General features: G+C 47.5%; 1 protein-coding gene across 1 annotated transcript in view; it reads left to right on the forward strand.

The window, feature by feature from the left end:
- The window catches only part of LOC308674501 (solute carrier family 2, facilitated glucose transporter member 11-like), a gene marked incomplete at both ends in the record, with an annotated part of 33,359 nt that extends 15,674 nt beyond the window's left edge, over window positions 1-17,685 (forward strand). The window contains 6 exons of the mRNA XM_081339014.1: window positions 3,939-4,126; window positions 4,445-4,555; window positions 5,189-5,290; window positions 5,552-5,627; window positions 17,145-17,272; window positions 17,479-17,685. Coding sequence (XP_081195140.1) covers window positions 3,939-4,126; window positions 4,445-4,555; window positions 5,189-5,290; window positions 5,552-5,627; window positions 17,145-17,272; window positions 17,479-17,685 — 812 coding nt within the window. The remainder of the gene's footprint in view (window positions 1-3,938; window positions 4,127-4,444; window positions 4,556-5,188; window positions 5,291-5,551; window positions 5,628-17,144; window positions 17,273-17,478) is intronic.
- Between the last annotated feature and the right edge of the window lie 4,341 nt (window positions 17,686-22,026).

A 22,026-nucleotide genomic window follows, 5' to 3' on the forward strand; every position in this document is an offset into this window, starting at 1 on the left:
TCCTTCTCCAGCCCAAAAGAGAACAGGGCAGGGATATACTGCTATACTTGGAAGACTGTCAGATCAAGCAGTCCTCTGCCTTGGAGGCAAACGGGACCAATAATGCAGCTGGGGAGAGAGAGGCTGGGGATCTGCTCTTACAAAGAGAGGAAGTGGGAAGGAAACATCTACCTGTCCTCCATGATATCTGGGAGAGCTGCCAATTAAACCTGAGAGATTTATGTTTTTCCATTGCCATGCCATCTCCTGAACTGAAAATTGGTTAAAAAGTGATGGAATTAAAATGCCAGTTGAAAACCAACTAAGTCTTGCCACAGAGGATATTTATAAACATCTGGGTCTCCAACAATCAGATAGCATTAGACACTTGGAGGTCAATACAGCATAACCAAAGAATATACAGAAAGCATAAGGAAAGTCTTGAAATCGATGCTTAATGGCGGAACTACTATTAAAACCATCAACACTTGGATTAGCCCACTTCTTCAATCCTTTGCAGTAATTGTATACTGGATACAAAGTGAACTAGAAGCACTAGATCAAATGCTTGGCAAATCAACCATCAACCAGGCACTAGAGTCAGGTAGTGACCTTGATACAGAATACATAATAACAGAGTTGGAAGAGATTTTGGAGATCTCCTGCACAAGCAGGAGACCGTATACTGTTCTGAACAAATGGTTGTCCAATCTCTTCTTAAAACCTCCAGTGAGAGCACATCCACAACTTCTGGAAGGAAGCCATTCACTGGTTAATTGTTCTCACTGTCAGGAAAGTTCTAGGCTGGATCTCTCCTTGATAAATTCCCATCTGTTACTTGGTGTCCTGCCTCTCAGGGCTTTGGAAAATAGATTGACCCCCTCTTTATTGTGAAGGCAAAAATACTCGATAGCCAAAAATACATGAAATGACCTAATAAAGGAAGAAGCATTAAAAAGCAATGAAACCAAGAAAGTAGGTAAGACCAAGCAGCTGATGACAAATCCAGCACTTGCGCATATTGGACAATACCATGGCTACAAAGACTGCACTCATTACCAGTTTCTTCTTGAGTGCAATTCAACTGAGAGTCCAGGATGGAATCAACTTCACATTCAGGTTTGTCATTAACTGAAATGGGAGCAGAAGTGAAATGGAAGAATGAAAGGAAGGGAAGCAGAAGGGAACAGTGAAATATGAAACACACCTTGATAGAGTCAAGTAGCTTGACTTGGTACACAAGATTAATAACAGCTTCAATAGGAAATGGAATAATAAATTTGTCATCTAATTTTTTGGAAGAAGGAAGCATGTTGAGTAGAAGTCCAAACTTAATAAACCCATTTGTAAACTGGGATCAGGTTGAGGATGCTTGTCTGCAAATCCTTTGTCTGTTACATTGATCTTGCAAGACTTGCTAAATCACCACTAGAATAGTGGTGGAAGGGACCTTGGAGGTCTTCTAGTCCAACCCCCCCCCACGTAAGCAGGAGAACCTACACCATATCAGACAAGTGATTGTCTAGTCTCTTCTTAAAGATCTCCAGTGATGGAGCACCCATGATTTCTGGAGGCCAGCTGTTCCACTGGTTAATTGTCCGCACTGTTAGGAACTTTCCTCTTAAATCCAGGTTGCTTCTCTCTTTGATCAGTTTCCAACTATTGTTTCCTCTCCTGCACTCCGGTGCTTTATGGAATAATTTGACCCCCTCTTCTTTGTGGCAGCCTCTCAAATACTGGAATACTGCTATCATGTTGCCCCTGTTTCTTCTTTTACTTAGACTAGCCAAACTCAAGTCCTGCAGCTGTTCTTCATATGTTTCAGACTCCAGGCCTTTGATCACCTTAGTTGCTCTTCTCTGAATTTTTTCCAAACTCAACTTTTTTGTGTGATATGGTGATCAAAATTGGCTGCAGTATTCCAGGTGTGGTCTACTTCACATGATCTTGATTCTATGCCTCTGTTTATACAACCCAGGATTTTATTGGCTTTTTTGGTTGCTGCTGCACACTGCTGGCTCATAGTCAAGTGATCGTCCACTAGGACTCCAAGGTCCCTCTCACAGTTACTGTTTTTAAGCCAGGTCTTGCCCAATCTGTATTTGTGCTTTTGGTTTTTCCTGCCTAAGTGTAGGACTTTGCTTTTCTCCACATTGAAACTCATTTTGTTGGATAGGGCCCATTGTTCAAGTTTGTCGAGATCTTTTTGGATCCTGAGTTTGCTTTCTGGGGTGTTGGCTACTCCTGTCAGTTTGGTGTCATCTGCAAATTTGATAAGTTCCCCTTCAATTCCCTCATCTAAGTCTTTTATGAAGATATTGAAGAGTCCTGGGCCTAAGACAGATCCTTGTGGTACCCCACTGCTTACCTCTCTCCATGTGCATGTAGTGCCGTTGAGGACTACTCGGTGAGTGCAGTTTGTCAGCCAGCTACAGATCCATCTGGTGGTGCTGTTGTCTATTCCACCTTTTCCTAGCTTGTCAATTAGTAGGTTGTAGTCTACTTTGTCAAATGCCTTACTGAAATCTAAGTATACTACATCCAATGTGTTTCTTTGGTCTACTGGTTTAGTCACTTTGTTAAAGAATGATATAAGATCGGTTTGGCATGATCTGTTTTTAACTAATTTAATTGTCAAAGGTTGTCCACTGCTGAATTTAAAGAAGGGTCTTGTGCAAATGAGAATCAAGGCACCATACTTAGGGAAAAGAGACATACAGTATGAATTGTTGTCTGATAAGCACTGTTGTATGCATATTCTGCAATTTGCAAATGATCTACCCAATTATCTTGCTGGAAATTTAGAAAACAAGGTAGATGCTGTTCTAAAATAACATTCAGATGTTATGCAGACTTAAGTATAAGGATCCTTACACCATTGTTCTTGTAAATCCTTCAACCAGTCATCAGCTCCAACAATAACATCCTGTCTCTACTAGGAAACTTCTCAAAGGATCCTAGTGGCAAAGATTCACTTCAGAGGCTGTTTAATTAATCAATTCAGAAACAGCCCCTTTTTGGACCGAGATGCACGGTTACCCGTGCCCTCGTCACTTCTCATTTGGATTACTGCAATGCTCTTTACATGGGGCTGCCCTTGAAGAGCACCCGGAGGCTTCAACTGGTGCAGAATGCAGCCGCGTGGGTGTTTATGGGAGTATCTCGGTACTCCCATGTTACACCACTCCTGTGCGAGCTGCATTGGCTTCAGGTTGCCCCCCGGGTACGATTCAAGGTGCTGGTTATAACCTTTAAAGCCCTACATGGCTTAGGCCCGGGGTACTTGCAAGACCACTTGCTGCCATTGTCAACCTCCCATCACCCGGTTCGCTCCCAGAGTCAGCCTCCTCAGGGTGCTGTCGGCCAGACAATGCTGGCTGGTGACCCCCAGGGGAGAGCCTTCTCTGTGGGTGCGCCGACCCTCTGGAATGAACTGCCCCCAGAGCTGCAGACAGCCCCTGACCTTCAGTCCTTCCGCTGTGACCTGAAGACGTGGTTGTTCCAACAAGCAGGCCTGGACTGACTACAGTTTTAATTAGCTTTTTACTGGTTTTAAAATTGTCATATAATTATTGTATTTATTGTTTAATTCTTTTTTAAATTTTCTATTTTATGTTTTTAATTTTTATTGTTGTGCGCCGCCCTGAGTCCTTAGGGAGAAGGGCAGCATATAAATTTAATAAAATAAATAAATATATTTCATAATCTTTTCTTTTACTGTTTTTACAGTATTGTAAGAATTTATTACAGTATTGTATTCTGATTTTGTGTATTTAGTACAGCTGGCAATAGCTTATCAATAATACATAAATATTAACTCATAACTTTCCCCCATCTCCATAACAGATTCATGGATTTCTTATCCATAAATCAATCTCCTGAAGTGTATATTGACTTAGGATCACCCAAGTGGGCAAAGGGACAAGAGGGTGCCATCATGTGTGTCTTTCTTTCCACAGCCATCAAACAGCTCTGGGGTGAGGGTGACCATCAAGCTGAGATTGAGGACATCAAGAGGGAAAAGGCAGCCATGTCTTGCACGAAAAGTCTCCGAGTCCTGGAGGTGCTAAAGGCCCAATCACTGCGCTGGCAACTGTATGTGATGATCACTGTCATGAGCACTCTGCAGCTGTGTGGCATCAATGCAGTTGAGTCTTTGCTCAAAGAAATCCACACAACGGCTGCAGCCCTCTGTCACTATTGGCAGAGAGTAACGCAACCTGTGGCTCAGTCCATCACAAAACCCAGGTTTGCAAAATCATAGAACCATTTTTTAAAAAAAAATGTTTCTGGGCCTTTTTATTTGCTGCAGGCTGATTTGGACATTAATCTCCCCTACTTAAAATGAGGTGTTATTAACTGGATCCAAGGCCCCTTTCCTAAAAAAAAACACCTTTCTTCTTCTTTCCTTTTTCTTTCCTTCTAAAAACACTGCCTATACTTTCATTTTTTTATTCTTTTCTAGATATACTTCTACTCATTTGAAATTTTTCGCACAGCCCAGTTTGAAGAATCCCTCATTCCATACATTGCACTGGGTGTTGGCATCTGCGAGTGCCTCTCGTCTATCCTGTGTGTAAGTTCAAGAGGACAGGCAAGAAGGGGGAACCTTATTAAAGGTGGGGAGAACCATGTGCTCCTTTTTCTCAAGAGTCAGGTTGAAGATGGTAGGTCATGCTGGCCCCATTCGTCTTTGCTGACAGCTGGTTTTCTGTGAGACAGATGTGATTTGCATCATCTGTGAGGGTGCCATTATGCTACTGCCATTAGGCTACTGCTAAGCTTGTAAGCCGCCCTGAGTCTTCGGAGAAGGGCGGGATATAAATGGAATTAAAATAAAAAAAATAAAAAAATAAAAAATTATGCACTTTTTAAAGAGATTGGACAGCCATTTGTCTGAAATGGTCCAGGGCAGGGATGTCAAACTGCCGGCCTGTGGGGTGGATGCATCATGCAGAAGCTGCACCCACCCCAGCTCCGGCAATGGGAAAAAACCTCACAATACGTTGTGACACATCATGTGATGTGGCAAGTTTGACAACCCAAGTCTAGGGTCTCCTGTTTGAGCAGGGGGCTGGACTAGAAGACCTCCAAGGTCCCTTCCAACTCTGTTGTTCTGTTAATAGATTTTGGAAAATAATTGTTAGCATTATCACAATTAGCCCATCAAAAATATATTTTCTCTGTATTTCCTTTTCCTGCCTTTCAGAGTTCTCTGATTGAGAGTTTTGGGCGGAAAATTCTACTATGGGGAGGATATGCTGCAATGCTGCTGGTGCTGGCTGCACTTACAGTAACCCTTTCATTCCAAGTAAGGGAGATATTTTAGTTTTTTTCTGACAAAAGCAGAAGTATCTGCTTCTGGCAATGGTGAGGTATAGCAAAATAAAAATGGGATGGATGCCAAAATGAAGACCATTCAGATATGCTTTGTGGGCATATTTCTGGACCCCGTTCTAGATCAGGAGGGCCAAATGTCCCCTTAACTCAATTTGACACCTCAAATCTCCAATTGCCTTAGGAATCAGTGTGTGGTTGCTGTTACGTTTAAAGGAGCCTTTTTTCATTCTAGCATCGCTTCTTCTGGATGCACAACTTGAGTGTCATTTTCATCTTCCTCTTTGTCATCTTCTATGGAATTGGACCTTGTGAGTATCTCCACCCTGGACAGATTGCTGTACGGGCTTGGATGGGGAAGAACCATCTCCAGCCCAAGGCCAAATGGCTTTGGGGTTTGGGCCACTCAGATCTGAGGATATTCCATCTTTGATCTTGGATGGGATTGCACTCCCCTTTCAGGGGTGGTGCACAATCTGGGGGTCCTCCTGGGCTTGCAGTTCCAGTTCAAAGGAAGGTGGCAGCTGTAGTGCAAAGTGCAATTCCCTCCTCCAATAAACAGTCATAAATTACATTCCCCAATTAGCTTGAAGTGCGGGCTTTCTCCCTAGCCCTTCAGCCCGCCAAAACACTATCAGCTCTAGGCCCAATGTCCTTGGGTTCTCACAGCTAAGTTATTATTGTTATGACTAGCTGGACTCTCATCCCTATTCCCTGTCCCAGGATCAACTAATTCTAAAAGCAATAAAAAAATGGCTGCATTTCTATCTGTTGTCAAGCAAGAACATCTGATATTAGCAGTGTTGACACCAGGATTGTATTCCCTTTTTTGGCTGCTGCTGCACTCTGCTGGCTCATGGTCAAGTGATCACTAGGACTCCAAGGTCCCTCTCACAGTTGCTGTTTTTAAACCAGGTCTCGCCCAGTCTGTCTTTGTGCCTTTGATTTTTCCTGCCTAAATGTAAAACTTTGCTTTTCTCCACATTTAATTTAATTTAATTTAATAACATTTATATACCGCCCTTCTCCCTGAGGACTCAGGGCGGTTCACAGGGCAGAATAAAATACCAAATACAAACATTAAAAAAAGATTAAACAGTTGCCCTAGTTAAAACAATAGAAGTACAATTCTAAAAACCCCAAGATAAAATTAAGAGACCAAAGATAAAACAACCCCACCGATCCCCATCAGGCTAGGCCAGCTTGTACAAACAAAAACGTCTTGAGATCGCGACGAAAGGAGCGAAGATCGGGCGCCATCCGGAGCTCTACCGGTAGCTGATTCCACAGCTCCGGAGCGCCCACAGAGAAGGATCTCCCCCTGGGGGCCACCAATCGACATTCTCTGATCGGTGGCACCCTGAGGAGGCCCTCTCTGTGGGAACGCACAGGGCGCAGGGAGCTTGATGCCGGCAGCAGATGTTCCCTAAGGTACTCCGGCCCCATGCCATGGAGGGCTTTAAACACCGTTACCAGTACCTTGAATCTCACCCGGAAGACAACTGGCAACCAATGCAGCTCACGGAGCAGAGGTGTAACGTGGGAGTATCGGGAGACTCCCAACACAACTCTCGCGGCTGCATTCTGTACCAGTTGGAGCCTCCGGGTGGTCCTCAAGGGCAGCCCCATGTAGAGAGCGTTGCAGTAGTCCAGACGAGAGGACACGAGCGCATGAGTGACCGTGCACAAATCATCCCGGCTAAGATAGGGCCGCAACTGGCGCACCAGGCGAACCTGGGCGAAGGCCCCCCTAGTCACAGCTCCTATATGGTCTTCCAAGGTGAGCCGTGAATCTAGGAGGACTCCCAAGTTGCGAGCCCTATCTACGGGGGGTAATAGTTCACCCCCCATAGCCAGAGGTGGAATGTCCGAATAGACCCGGGATGAAGGTATGCAAAGCCACTCAGTCTTGTCGGGGTTGAGTTGAAGTCTGTTCCTCCCCATCCAGACCCGAACCGCCTCCAGGCAACGGGACATCACGTTGAGGGCATCACTGGGGTGGTTTGGGGTCGAAAAGAAAAGTTGGGTATCATCAGCGTACTGATGATACCCAACTCCAAAGCCACGAATGATCTCACCCAGCGGTTTCATGTAGATGTTGAACAGGAGAGGCGAGAGGACCGACCCCTGAGGAACTCCACAAATGAGAGACCTCGCGGTCGACCTCTGCCCCCCTGCCAACACCGACTGCGAACGTCCCTGGAGATAGGAGGAGAACCACTGTAAAACTGTGCCTCCCACTCCCAGTCCCCTGAGACGCCGCAGCAAGATACCATGGTCGATGGTATCGAAAGCCGCCGAGAGGTCTAATAGGACTAGAACAGAGGAATGCCCCCTGTCCCGAGCCCTCCAGAGATCATTCACCAGCGCGACCAATGCCGTCTCCGTGCTGTGCCCGGGCCTGAAACCCGATTGGTACGGGTCTAGATAATCCGCTTCATCCAGGACCAGAGGGAGCTGATGCGCCACCACACTCTCAACAACCTTCGCAAGAAAGCGAAGGTTGGAGACAGGACGAAAGTTGTTCAATACAGCTGGGTCCAAGGCAGGCTTCTTGAGGAGAGGCCTCACCACCGCCTCCTTCAAGACGGCGGGGAAGATACCCTCACTCAGAGAAGCCGATATAACTGCCTGGAACCAGCTGCGTGTCCTCTCCCGGGCTGCATAGACCAGCCAGGAAGGGCACGGGTCCAATAAACATGTGGTGGTGCTCAGCCTCCCCATGATCCTGTCCACTTCCTCCGGAGTCACAGAATCAAACTCCTCCCAGGTGATATCGACAAGACCGCCCGTGTCCTGCTCGACAGACTCTGCCCAGTCAGAGTCCAGACCGGTCCGAATCCGAGCGATTTTGTCCGACAGATGTTGGTTAAACTCCTCGGCACGACCCTGCAAGGGATCCTCCCTCACCTCCTGATTTAGGAGGGAGCGAGTCACCCTAAACAGGGTGGCCGGGCGATTATCTGCGGACGCGATAAGGGTGGCGAAGTGGTTAGACCTCGCCTCCCTTATCGCAGCGAGATAAGACCTAATGTAGGCTCTTAGTCGCAATCGGTCGGATTCGGATCGGCTGGACCTCCAACCGCTCTCTAGGCCCCGTCTCCGACGCTTCATCTCCCGGAGCTCCGCAGAGAACCATGGAGCTCGGCGGGATCTGCACCGGGTCAGGGGCCGCAGGGGTACAACTCGGTCAAGAGCCTCAGTGGCCGTCCTTTCCCAGGCTTCCACTAAGGCATCTGCCGAGCTGTGAGCAAGGGAGGCAGGTGGGGACCCCAGCGCCGCCTGGAACCTCTGGGGATCCATTAAGCGTCTGGGGCGGTACCATTTAATTGGTTCCAAACACCCACGGCGGGGGGTGGCAAAACGGAAGACCAGTCGCAGGAGATGATGATCGGTCCATGACAGGGGCATAATAATTGGAGAGCCCCCACCAAGATCATCTAACCACCGTCCAGACAAGAAAACTAGGTCAAGGGTGTGGCCTCCTTCATGAGTCGGTCCCAAAATTGAAAGGCATTGAAAGGCATTTTGTTGGATAGGGCCCATTGTTCAAGTTTGGCAAAATCTTTTGGGATCCTGAGTTTGTCTCTTGGGGTGTTGGCTACTCATGCCAATTTGGTGTCATCTGCAAATTTGATGAGTTCCCCTTTAATTCCGTCATCTAAGTCATTTATGAAGATATTGAATAGTACTAGACCTAAAACAGAACTTTGTGGTACCCCACTGCTTACTTCTCTCCATGTGAACGTAGTGCCATTGAGCACTACTCATTGAGATGGTTTGCCAGCCAGCTACAGATCCATCTGTTGGTGATGTTGTCTATTCCACCTTTTTCTAGCTTACCAAGGAGTAGTTGTGGTCTAATTTATCAAATCAGCTCTTTTGAAGTTCAAGACGGTGGTTGGATTGTTTTCTATTGCTGGTGTTTGCATTATATTAAATTCCAGTATGATGTGGTCACTTTCACCCAAGGTTCCAGCAACTTCAACTCCCTCTATCACTTCTTTTCTATTAGTAAAAATTAAGTCCAGTATGGGTTTATGTCTAATTCCCACCTCCACCTTTTGGGTGACAAAGCTGTTGGCTAGGTTGGTTAGGAATCTGTTTAATCTCCTGCTTGCTGTAGAGTTTGTCTCCCAGTTGCTATCTGGATAGTTGAAGTCTCCCATTACCAGTGCTTTTTTTGTAAAAGAAAAAGGTGCCGGAACTCACACACGTCATACAACCTGCCTTGCCTACCTTACAAGGTTCCATCCAAAAAAGGTGCCGGAACTCCGTTCTGAGCATTCTATGAGAAAAAAAGCCCTGCCCATTACTACTATGGTATGCTTCCTACATACATTTGTTAACTGGCTGGCAAAGAGTTCATCTATTTCTTCTGATTGGTTGGGTGGCCTGTAATATACACCTATGACAATGTCACTTTTTTTCTCTTTTATATTGACTCATATACATTCCAGAAAGATTTTATCTTTGATCATGTGCATTTCTGTAGATATGTAGTGTTCTCTTACATATAATTCAACTCCCCCTCCTCTTTTTGTAGACCTGTTTCTTTTGAACAATTTGTATCCATCCATCAGTCCATTCCATTCATGGGTTTCATCCCACCAGGTTTCTGTAATGCCAACTATGTCATACCCTTCCTCGTGTACTATTGCTTCTAGTTTGTCCTGTTCGTTCCCCAAGCTTTGAGCATTTGTATATAAACATTTAAGGCTTTTATGCCTGTCTGTGGGTGTGCTTCCTGCACCTACTGATTGTTGTTGGAATTTTTCTTTTTTTCTTGGGATTTGCAATGTCGCGTGGTCGCACAGAGAGAGACGGACACTTGAGCTGGGTAGTACTTCTTTATTTGGATCAGGGATGAAGCTGGGGACAAAGGGGTTTACCTGGCGTTTCTTATACCTGCCCAGGTGAATGGTGACCAATAGATTTGAACCTGGGCTTCCCGCCAGTGCAGGTGGCCAATAGGTTTAAACCCTGGCTTCCCGCCAGAGCTGACCATGCCTGGGGCTGTCAATGACTCACTCTATTCAGGCTTTCCCGCCTAAGCAGTTATAGCCTGGAGCTGTCCAGCCCCCTGCTGTGCTGGTATTTCCTGTGTATGCTTAGCAGCATACACTACACCCCTTCCCCCATAGTGAGGACTTTCCTCTGTCAAACCATCTCCATACTATATACACTTATTTACACTGTACATATTTACATACACATGGTTACAACTGATACAACTTGATTGTTCTGCCACCCCCCTACGAACGCACATAATCTGCGAGGTAGCTTGGCGCCTTGTGTGGCCTGCTTGACCTTGGTACTAGTTCTCCAGGTGGTGTGGTGATATGACTATGTTCTCCTTCTCGTTGCTCCTGTTGTGGAAGGTTGTTGTGTGTCTGTGTGTGTGATTTGCTGAGTTCTGGTGACTGCCTGATTCCTCTGTCAGTCTCCTGCCTGTGCAGAGGTTGCCACTGGGCCTCTCCAGCCACCCTCCTAGGTGAATGTGTTTGTGTTGACTCTTGTGTTGGCTCTTCCTCCTCAGCCCCCAGTGTGTCCTCTACCACCCTTTCAGGAGCCCTTTTCCTCAGCTGGTCCAGGTGCCTCTTCCACAGGAGACCCCCCTCCACCCTTACTCTGTAGGACAGGGGTCCTGTTTGTTCTAATATTTCCCCTGGCACCCATGGATGACCCATGCTGTAGTTCCTAGCCCAGATGAGGTCTCTTGAGTTGAAACGTGTTTTGATGTTGGGGGTCCCGGTGTCTGCGGCTACCCTGTCTGGGTGGAGCCTGTCTAATGTTGTTATGAGGCATCTCCCCCATCTGAGTTCCGCTGGACTTTTGCCTATGGCAGTGCAAGGTGTTGCATGTTGGTGAAGGAGGAATGTGGGTAGTCTTTGCTTCCAATTTCCCTGCACTATGCGCTTGAGAGCATCTTTTGTTGTCCTCACGAATCGTTCTGCCAATCCGTTACTGGCAGGGTGGAAGGGAGCCGAGGTGGCGTGTCTAATCCCCAAGGTCCTCAGGAACACCTGGAAATCCGAGGAAGTAAATTGTGTTCCATTATCTGACACGATTACATCAGGCAACCCATGTGTGGCAAACATCCCCCTCAATGCTTGAATGGTTCCTGCTGAGGTCATATTGCTTACAGGCACCACCTCTAGCCATTTGGAATGACTGTCTACAGCTACCAGAAATGTGTGACCTTGGAAGGGGCCAGCATAGTCTATATGCACCCTGGACCAGGGTGAGTGTGTTTCCTCCCACTTGTGGACTGGTGCATGTGGTTGTTCAGCTGTGTCCTCTGGCATGTGTAACACCCCGCTACCCGTGCTTCTATCTCCTTGTCCAACCCTGGCCACCACAGGTAGCTCCTTGCCAGGGCCTTCATTCTTACTATCCCTGGATGTCCTTCGTGTAATGATTGGAGAACTTTTTCCCTGAGCCTTGTGGGAATTATGATTTTATTTCCCCACAAGAGGCATCCTTTGTGTGTGGACAATTCATGCCTTCTGGAAAAGTAAACAGTGAACTCTTGCCCTGGCGATTTGTCTTGCCACCCACTGCTCACCCACGATTGTACCCTGCTCAGAACCTTGTCCTTTGGGGTCTCTGTGGCTATGTCCCTTGCGTTGAGGGGGCATTCTGGCAGTTCCTGAATTGCCAGTATTTGAGCAGCCGGTGCTGGATCCGGCTCACTGTCCATCAGGGGAAGTCTGCTGAGGCCATCAGCGTGCCCCATCTCCTTCCCTGGCCTGTGTATCAGTTTGCAAGAATATGCAGAGAGAAATATTGACCACCTTAACATTCTAGGTGAGAAAATCTGTGGAGTTTGCTTCTCTGTTGTGAATAATCCTAATAGTGGTTTATGGTCTGTGAAGATTAAGAATTCCCTACCATAAAGGTAATCATGAAATTTCTTTACTCCAGCAACCACTGCCAGTGCCTCTTTGTCTATCTGGGCGTAATTCCGCTCTGCAGCTGACAGGGTCCTGGAATAATAGGCGATGGGAGCCTGTGTTCCATCTTCCCTTAGATGGCTGAGCACTGCTCCAATCCCATAAGGGGATGCATCGCACGCAAGACAGATTGGCTGGTCCTCCCTGAAATGGGTGACTGTGGCATTGCTTGCTAACATGTTCTTTAGTGTTTGAAACGCTTTGGCATGTTTGTCAGTCCAGTTCCAGGGTGCTTGCTTGTCAAGCAGCCTGTGTAGGGGTTCTGCAATTGTGGCTTTGTGTGGCAGGAATGCATGGTAGAAATTGAGGAGCCCCAAGAATGCCTGCAGTTCAGGCTTGTTTTTGGGAGCAGGGGCTTCTTTGATTGCCCTAACCTTTGATGCAGATGGGTGGATGCCTTGAGCATCTATTCTGAACCCCAGGAATTCTGTCTCAGTTACCCCAATCTTGCATTTCTCCCTTTTGAGCTTCAACCCTGCCCCCCTGAACCTCTCAAGGACTGCCTTCAAACGGGCTGCTAGTACGTCCGTGGAGCTAGCTGCGATCAGGACGTCGTCAAAATAGGGCTCCAACCCCTGGTATTCCCTTGAGAGTCTTTTCCATCACCTCCTGAAAAATTCCAGGCGCTACGCTAACCCCGAACTGCAGCCAGTCTACCTGGAACGCTCCCTTGTGAGTGATGATCGTTTGCATTCTAGCAGTCCCTGGGTCTACCTGCAGTTGCTGATAAGCTTGAGCAAGGTCCAATTTAGCAAACACCGACCCGCCTTGTAGGGACGCTAGGATACTGCTGACCGCAGGGACCGGATAGGAGTGGGCACTTAAAGCTCAGTTAATGGTCCCTTTATAATCAGCGCAAATCCGAATTTCCCCATTTGCTTTGAGCGGCGTTACGATGGGAGTTTCCCATTCCACTCCATCGACTGGTGTTAACACCCCCTGGTCTACCAGCTTATCCAATTCCCGCTCTATCTTCTGCTTTAGCGCGAATGGAACTCGCCTCGCCTTCATCCTTATGGGTTGCACCTGGGGGTCTAGCCTAAATGAGATTGGGGAACCCGTGTACCTTCCCAACTGCCCATCGAACACGTCCGCAAATTCCTTGCAGACAGCTTCAAGGGAAAAACGGCTCTGCGTCTGGTGAATCCCTGTGATTCCAATGCCCAGCGCGTTGAACCACCCTAACCCCACAAGGCTAGTCCGCTGGCCCTCGACGACCAGCACACTTAATTTGCCCTCGAAGCCCTTGTACTGAACCCTCACTGACGCCTCCCCCCGGACTTTAATCGGTGAATTTTGGAAATCGGAGAGGGTCAGTCTGGATGGCCTCAAGGGAACCCGCTGGCCGCTCCGCTTGCAAATTTCCTTAAACGTTCTGGCGGAGATGATGGACACGGCTGACCCTGAGTCCAACTCCATCATGCAGGGGACCCCTTGCAGCCTCACCCTCAGTTTTATTTTGGGGGTTAACGCCGCAGGAGCCCCTGTTAGAAAAATGCCCGGCCGTCCCACCGTGTAGCTCACAGTCAGTCCCGGCGACCGCTTCCCGGTACCTGTAGCATACTGGAACTCGGCTTCCACCTCGTGCAGGCTGTCCCGCTGTTTGCTCCTGCAGACCGCCGCGATGTGCCCTGTTTTTCCGCACGACCGACACTTCGCTGACTTGAATCGGCAGGTAGACCGGGGATGCTGTCCTCCGCAGCTCACGCAACGGGTAGACCGGGAGCTGTTCGTGCCGCAGCCGGAGCACTGGGTAGACCGGGGTTGTCCGCAGCCGCTGTTCTGGGTAGACCGGGGGCAATTCGCGCTGTGGCCGTGGAGCTGGGTAGACTGGGGGCCGTTCGCTCTGCATCTGTACTCCTGGGCTCTCTTGTCCGCCGTGGCTGGTCTCGGTTCCCTCAAGTTGTCTCGGTTGGGGTTGAAGGGTTGCTGTGGCCGGTTGATGGCGTCCACTTCCAGCTCTGCCTCGTCTGCGTCGCTGTACCCTCTCAGCTGGTGGATCGATCCGCCTTCCCTCGCATCAGACTCCTCAGCCTCGTCCCAGGCTAGGAATTCTTCTTGGACATCCCTCAGGGTCAGTTTCTGTTTGGCAAAAATTTTCTGGCGCAGCTTCCTGTCCCTCAACCCACAGACAATCCGATCCCGCAGTCGGATTTCTAAGTTTTCAAAGTTGCAGAGGCGAGCTGCCTGCCTCAGGGCTGCCATGTATTGTTTGGCAGACTCACCTGGCCGCTGGTCCCGTTTCTCGAACCGATACCGCCAGGCGATCTCAGACATCTCGGGCTTGAAATGTTCGCTCAGCTTCGCCAGCAACTCGTTGTACCCAACGGAGTGGATGTCATCGGGAGCGCAGAGACCGACTGCCAGCTTGTACGTTTCCGTGCCGCAGCTGCAGAGTAGCACTGCCGCTCTCTGCCGGTCTTCCTTCACCCCGTTCGCTCGTAGGTAGCATTCGAGCTGCCCCACGAACGCTTCCCACTCCTCGGGGCGGCCGCTATTGAAAAGGGGATACTGACCCAGTTGTGTCATTCTGCCATCTCGGTCGTCCTGCGTCTGGATCCGGGGCTGCCAATTGGATTCCGTCCGCGACTAGCGTTGTCCGGTGCAGGATCCCATCCTCGTCGCCAGTGCAATGTTGCGTGGTCGCACAGAGAGAGACGGACACTTGAGCTGGGTAGTACTTCTTTATTTGGATCAGGGATGAAGCTGGGGACAAAGGGGTTTACCTGGCGTTTCTTATACCTGCCCAGGTGAATGGTGACCAATAGATTTGAACCTGGGCTTCCCGCCAGTGCAGGTGGCCAATAGGTTTAAACCCTGGCTTCCCGCCAGAGCTGACCATGCCTGGGGCTGTCAATGACTCACTCTATTCAGGCTTTCCCGCCTAAGCAGTTATAGCCCCCTGCTGTGCTGGTATTTCCTGTGTATGCTTAGCAGCATACACTACAGGATTTATGATTGGGTTCTAGAGATTCTAAAGATTGGTCACCCTTCCTCCTCAGTTTTGTTTTAAAGCTCTCCTGAGGAGTTGTGCCAGTGTTTTTCTGAGTACACTTTTGCCTGTTTTTGTGAGGTGCAGCCCATCCCTTGCCAAGAGTCATTCGCATAGAAAATGCAGTCTGTGATCCAGAAAACCAAAGTTTTCTTGGCGACACCAACCCTTTAGCCAATGGTGTCATGGTTCCAATAAATGAAACCCAATAAAGAACTTCAAGGCAAGGATTCTCCCTTAAAGAACATTTTATTCAGAAGACAAAGTATCGGCACTACATAGTTGAACCCAAAACTAGTTTCCCTTCCCCCGGATACAAAGTAACAAGTTGCAATTTCCACCCCTAATAAGCAGTCATAAATCACATTCTCCAATTAGCCTGAAATGTGGGCTTTCACTCCAGCTCCTCAGCCCGCCAAAACGTTATCAAGTTGTCCTTGGGTTCCCACAAAGCAGCGTTTATTATTATGGCTAGTTAAGCTCAAGCATTCATCCAACCCCCCCTCCCCAATTCTACACCTGATTCTAAATAGAAGAAAGATCATGTAAAAAGCAAAGCAGAGAAAATGGCTGCGATAGCCACTAGTTGTCGGAACTGGAACATCCAATGTTAACAGCAACACCAAACCTGCAAAGGACTCCTGTCAGCCCAGAGACTCACTAAAATGTTTCTTGAGCACATTTACAGACTGCGGTGGCAGCATTCCCAGCTGTTGCAGGGCCCCCTGCGGCTGTGGAGCCCCTACCTGTCATTGTCTGTCCAACAGTTGCCAAGTTGTTTGTACTCAGGTTCTTAGTTGTGTTATTTGTCCCAATGTGGAGGAGGAGGAAAGGGTAGTAATCTGTAGGCCTAATTATTTTGGTTAGGTTCTCAGCCACATCTTTGATTTTTGCTCCAGGGAGACCACATACCTCCCTGGTTTGTGTATCCTGTCTGCAGATGGATGATTCTGTTCCTTTGAGGATAGAATTTATTACCAACACTCGCCTTCCTTTTTGGGGGGCTGCAGTCTGGGGTCCTTTTCTGTTTATCTCAGGTGTGTTGTTGATGTGACATTTTTAGGGATATTTGAAGTTGTTTCTTTGCTAGGTGTCTGCATGTTTTCTTTGAGGGGTGGGTCTGTGTGTTTCCATCTAAGGGGAGAAATTGATTGCTCAGTTTTAATGGGGCTGCTTCTGACTGGGTTGGACTGGGCAGAAGGGGTTTGTTAGTTGTGTGCTGCTTCTTTCTTTGAGTATTGTGTTTCCTTCTATGTGGGACATACCTCCATTTGTCTTCCTCCAAGGGTTTATCACTAGGGTCAAATCCTCTGGGAGTTATTTGTTCATTATTTGGTTGGTTTGGGTATAGCGTTTTTATCGTAGATTGGGGTTTGGCTAGAGTTGCCTCTAAGTGCATTACTTTTTCCTCTAATAGTTCACATAGTTTACATCTAATGCATGTATAATTTGGGTGTTCTTTGGACATAAGCACATACATGGAACATGTATTGCATACCACTGAGACTCACCTGGCATACAAGTTTGACACATAAATAAATGGAGTTTATAATCAAGGACCTTATAGCTCTGCCCTAAGCAATCTGCCTTTCTGTTGTTAGGCACTCAACACCTGAGCTGAGGTGCGTCTCTTAATCCTCCCCAGAACAATAATGGTTCCTGGAATGATGGAAGAATGTAATAAGGCTGCTCACCTGATTTTAGGAATGAAGAGCAGGAGCCCAAGAAGACTTTTTCTTGCTGCCCTCAGAAATGCATCTAACCTTGCCCAGGATGACCATGGCTACAAAAAAACCTTTCTCTTTGCTCTTCCCACACCTGGAGGCCTCACATGAGCACTGACTGTCATATTACGGTTTCTTTCTCTCCCTCTTTGCTAGCTGGTGCCACAATATCAGTTATGGTGGAAATCTTCAATCAAACATACCGTCCATCTGCCTTTGTAATTGTGGGATTTATCAACTGGATGGGGCTCTTTCTGCTTGGGATGATCTTCCCATTCATTGTGGTAAGAGTAACTTGATTTAGCCAAGTCACAAAAGAACCAGGTGTTATATACACATTAAGCATATTTCTGTCATGGCTTAACTGACAACAATATGAAATAAAAAAGAACAGGGCTTATTTAATGAACCAGATCCAGCCCTGTCCTCAAAGAAGAATGCAACACTGTTGCTTTTTTTAAGTTTTAATTTTCTTTCTCTCTGTTTTCAGGAATATCTTGGTCCCTTCTGCTTTCTGATTTTTATGGGGATCCTGGCCATTTCAAGTGTAATCATCTACTTATATCTTCCAGAAACAAAGGGGAAATCTATTCTTGAAATTACAATGGAGTTTAATAAGCTAAATTATGCAAAGAAACAAGTTTTTCTCACAGAAAATAATTCTCCAAAGGAAACTGTACTTTGTACCAAACTTTAACTCTTCAACTGCAAAATCTCTGTATTTTGAGAATTGTACAGCACATAAAATTTACTATTCACAACACTATAGTATTTGTTCTGAAATTTTATATAGCTTCACAAACAGCAAAATCCACCTCTTTACATTTGAAAAACATTTGATGTGTCCTATTGCACCCTGCACTGCAAAGCCTGTCTTCTAAGTCCCAGTGTCCAGAGAACATAAACATATTAACTGGCTGCCATCTTTATATTTTTGACCATACCCTGCAGACACCCTATAGTTCTTAAACTATTTGACCCAATTACCAATTAAAAAACCATTTTGCACAAATGTATCAGCAATGGTAGTTCAGAACTGGATCCCTGACTCACAAACAAGTAATCACAAATTACTCCATTACCCCCAATTTATGCCCAAATTACTCTCTTGGGTAATTACACCCAGAACTACTCCAGACAAGTATAGAGAGAACACAAGAAATTCTGTGGTTCCTGCACAATCTGGCTGAGTACAAAAGCTAATTTAGATATATAACAAGTGGTGGCTAAGAAAGGAGACTTCTTAAGAAAGAAAGACTTCTTTCTGAGACTTGTCAGGGAGAAATAGACTTTGTAAATTCGATCTCTTGGTCCGTCCATCAAAGATCATTTTTGTTAAACTAAGAATCTTCAAGCGGCCTCCCACTAGATTCTTTGCTTGAAGCTAAGAATATACAATTTGTCTGAGCAAATGGCTGTGCTTTGACAGTTTTATACCAAGGATTATTTTGCAAAAGGTTGACATGGATAAGACAAATATAAACAGGGTCAGGACAAAAATCTAAACATAATAAATACCGTAAATAAAAATAAACAATCACCAGGTAAAGCTTCCAAGAGAAAACCATGGTAATTTATTTGTACTCCTTTGCAAAGGGGGTGCTCCTTGTGCATGCAAGTACACAGTGGACACATCCTAAATCTTCAGTATTCATTCTTCATATTCTCCATTACTGTTACAAATTTATCTCCCACCTCTTCTTCATTGGCTTAGTGTTGTGTCCATAGTTAATGGGAGTGGTTTCCCATGGCGGGAAAACCGGGTGCAGTTATTGGTTGTTACATTCTCGGCGGGAGATTCTGGGCCGGGGATTGGTTATGTTTAAAGGCACCTTAGTATATAAGATAGGGCTCAACGGCTGTTAAATAGTTGACCCATGTGCATTCAATAAACGTTCTCTTGTTCAACCTCGCTGTCTACGCTCGTCATTCCGGACTTAACAGTGGTGACGAAGGTGGAACAGCGAAGGAGCCGCGGAAGCCAGCTGAGCGAAAAGCGGGAAATTTGAATCGCAGTCAACCGAACTACTGCCACGTCTAACTCACAGAATGGCACAAGTCGGATCCCTGAAGGAGTTCGGCCCGAACTACCCCGAAGACTGGGAGGAGTACGTCGGCCAAGTCGAGGGGTTCATGCTGGTCAACGGAATAACGGAGGACCGAAAGAAAGCGGCGGCTCTTCTCACCATTAGCGGCACGCCGGTTTACCGGGTTGCCGTTGGCCTGTGCCAGCCCTTGCCGGTCTCCAGCTTATCGTACGCCGACCTGTTGGCCAAGCTAAAGGTCCACTTTACTCCAAAAAGGTCCGAACTGTTTTGGCGAAGGATATTCGAAAAACGGAACCAACGGCCGGGCGAATCCATCACACAGTTTGTGGCAGCAGTCAGAGAAGCGGCCCTGCGTTGCAAATACGACAACCTCGAGATTCGCATCAGGGACCGAGTAGTTTTGGGACTGCGAGATGAACACTTGCAAAACCGGATAATCGCAAAGCCCACAGGCACGCTGCAAGAAGTCTTAGACGAGCTACTCACGTACAAGTCTACAGGCAGACGCGACCCCCCCCCCCTACAACAGCATGGCTGCCTCGGCCGAAATAAACCTCGAGAGCCATGTGGACGGTGGGGAGGTGGACTACCAGTGGGAAGCCGACGTTGCAGAGATCGCCCGAAGGTTCGGAAAAATGGTGCCGAGACCTCCACGCTACGACGGACCCGACCAAGGAAGAAGACAGCAGACCCCAGCACCACAACGACCCCAGAGGGACAACCAACCCAGGCCTCGCGACCCCGAAGCGAGGTGCGGCAGCTGCGGCGGAAACCACCTCCGAGCAACTTGCAGGTTCCGAAACGCGAAATGCCGAGGGTGCGGAAAAACGGGCCACATCCAGGCCATTTGCAGAAGCCGACCGCGCGACAACCGCCTCCACGAGCTCGACGCATGGGCCACAGGTGAGGTAACCCCCGAAGGGAGCGGCGGAGAGACCCCAAGACCTAAGGCACGCACTTCCAACCCAGGGCCGGGGGTGGGGGTCAACCACGTGGGAACCCCTAGGATTAATCACATTCTGAGGCCTAAATTAAAAATTGGAGTCCAACTACAGGGCATTCCCTGCAAGATGGAAGTGGACTCAGGGACCTCAGTATCTATAATTTCTAGTGACACCCTCAAACACATTGAGAGGAAAAGTGGCCGTAGAATTCCCCTAAAACCCACTAAACTACAGTTAGCCGACTTCCAAAAAACCCCCATTGAATTAAAGGGCGAGGCCACGATTAAAGTAAAATATAAGGGGTTTGATGGATTTCTAGACCTCTTAGTCACTGAGGGCCAGAGAACCAGCCTAGTAGGCCTCAATTGGTTCCCGGCCCTGGGGATTTGGGTAGGGGGAATTAACACAATTACCAGCAAGACCCTCAAGACTGTCTGCGATAACTTCACAGACGTGTTCGATGGGTCGTTAGGGAGGTACATTACATTTAATTTAGACCCCGCTGTTAGGCCCATCAGGCTTAAGGCCCGGATGCCTTTCGCCCTTAAACAAAAAATCGAGGCCGAACTAGATAAGCTAGTAGGCCAGGGCGTCCTAGAACCCGTAGAGGGAGGCCTCTGGGAGACACCAATCGTCACACCCCTTAAACCGAATGGGGATGTGAGGATTTGTGCCGACTATAAAGCCACCCTGAACTTAGCAATGAAAAAACATGCTTACCCAGTCCCGACGGTGAAGCAGGTCCTCGCGACGATCCAGGACGGCGCCATTTTCGCCAAGCTCGACTTGGCGCAGGCGTATTTGCAACTCACTGTGTCTAAGGAAGCCGCCGAGGCTCAAACGATAGTTACCCACAAGGGGGCGTTCCGCGTTCACAGACTTCAATTCGGAATAGCAGCAGCTCCAGGCATCTTCCAGGAGGTGATGGAGAGGACCTTAAAGGGCATACCAGGTGTATGCCCTTACTTCGATGATGTCCTAATCGCTGGAAAAACTGAAGACATCCTAGCAGACAGGCTGGAACAGGTACTGGGGAAATTCAGGAATGCAGGGCTTAAACTAAAAAAAGACAAGTGTTGTATAGGGGTAAAATCAACTGAATTCTTAGGATTCAGAATTGATGCCCAGGGTATTCACCCTACTGAGGGAAAAATTAAGGCAATCAAATTGGCACCTGAACCCAAAAATAAGGCGGAACTACAAGCCTTCCTAGGTTTAATCAATTTCTACCACACCTTTTTGCCTCACAAAGCAGCCATTGCTGAACCTTTACACAGGTTGTTAGATAGGCAGACACCTTGGCAGTGGCAGGACAAGCACAGAATCAGTTTTCAAACATTAAAGGACATCTTGTCCAGTAACTCCACAGTCACTCACTTCATTGAAAACAAACCAATCTTCCTAGTATGTGACGCCTCTCCTTATGGAGTAGGGGCAGTCATAAGCCACATGGACGACCAGGGTCAACAGAGGCCTATTGCGTACTATTCCAGGACTTTGACTAAAGCAGAACGGAATTATGCACAAATTGACAGGGAAGCCTTGGCCATCGTGGCCGACGTAAAAAAGTTCCACGATTACCTATATGGTAGGAACTTTACAATTTACACAGACCATAAACCCCTCCTAGGGGCACGCAGATGCCCTTAGCAGATTGCCACTAGCAGACACTGGCACTGACCCAGCACCTGTGGGCCAAATCATGTCTCTACAGGAACTCTCAGAATGCCCTCTGACTGCCAAAGACATTGCAGCAGCTACCAGAAAAGACCACATCCTTAGCAGAATAGCAGCGTGGGTACAGGGGGGGTGGCCTAACAAGAATCCTGACCCCAAATTCACGCCATATTTTAGAAGGAAGGATGAATTGTCTTCACACCTGGGATGTATTCTGTGGGGAAATAGGGTTGTCATTCCAGAGGGCCATAGGAACACAGTGATGGGGGAATTGCATGAGGGACATCCAGGGATTGTCTGAATGAAAGCCCTGGCAAGGAGTCATTTATGGTGGCCTGGGTTAGACACAGCAATCAAGGACAGAGTAGC

This window comes from Vipera berus (assembly GCF_964194415.1).
Source record: "Vipera berus genome assembly, chromosome: 14".
Classification (NCBI taxonomy): domain Eukaryota; kingdom Metazoa; phylum Chordata; class Lepidosauria; order Squamata; family Viperidae; genus Vipera; species Vipera berus.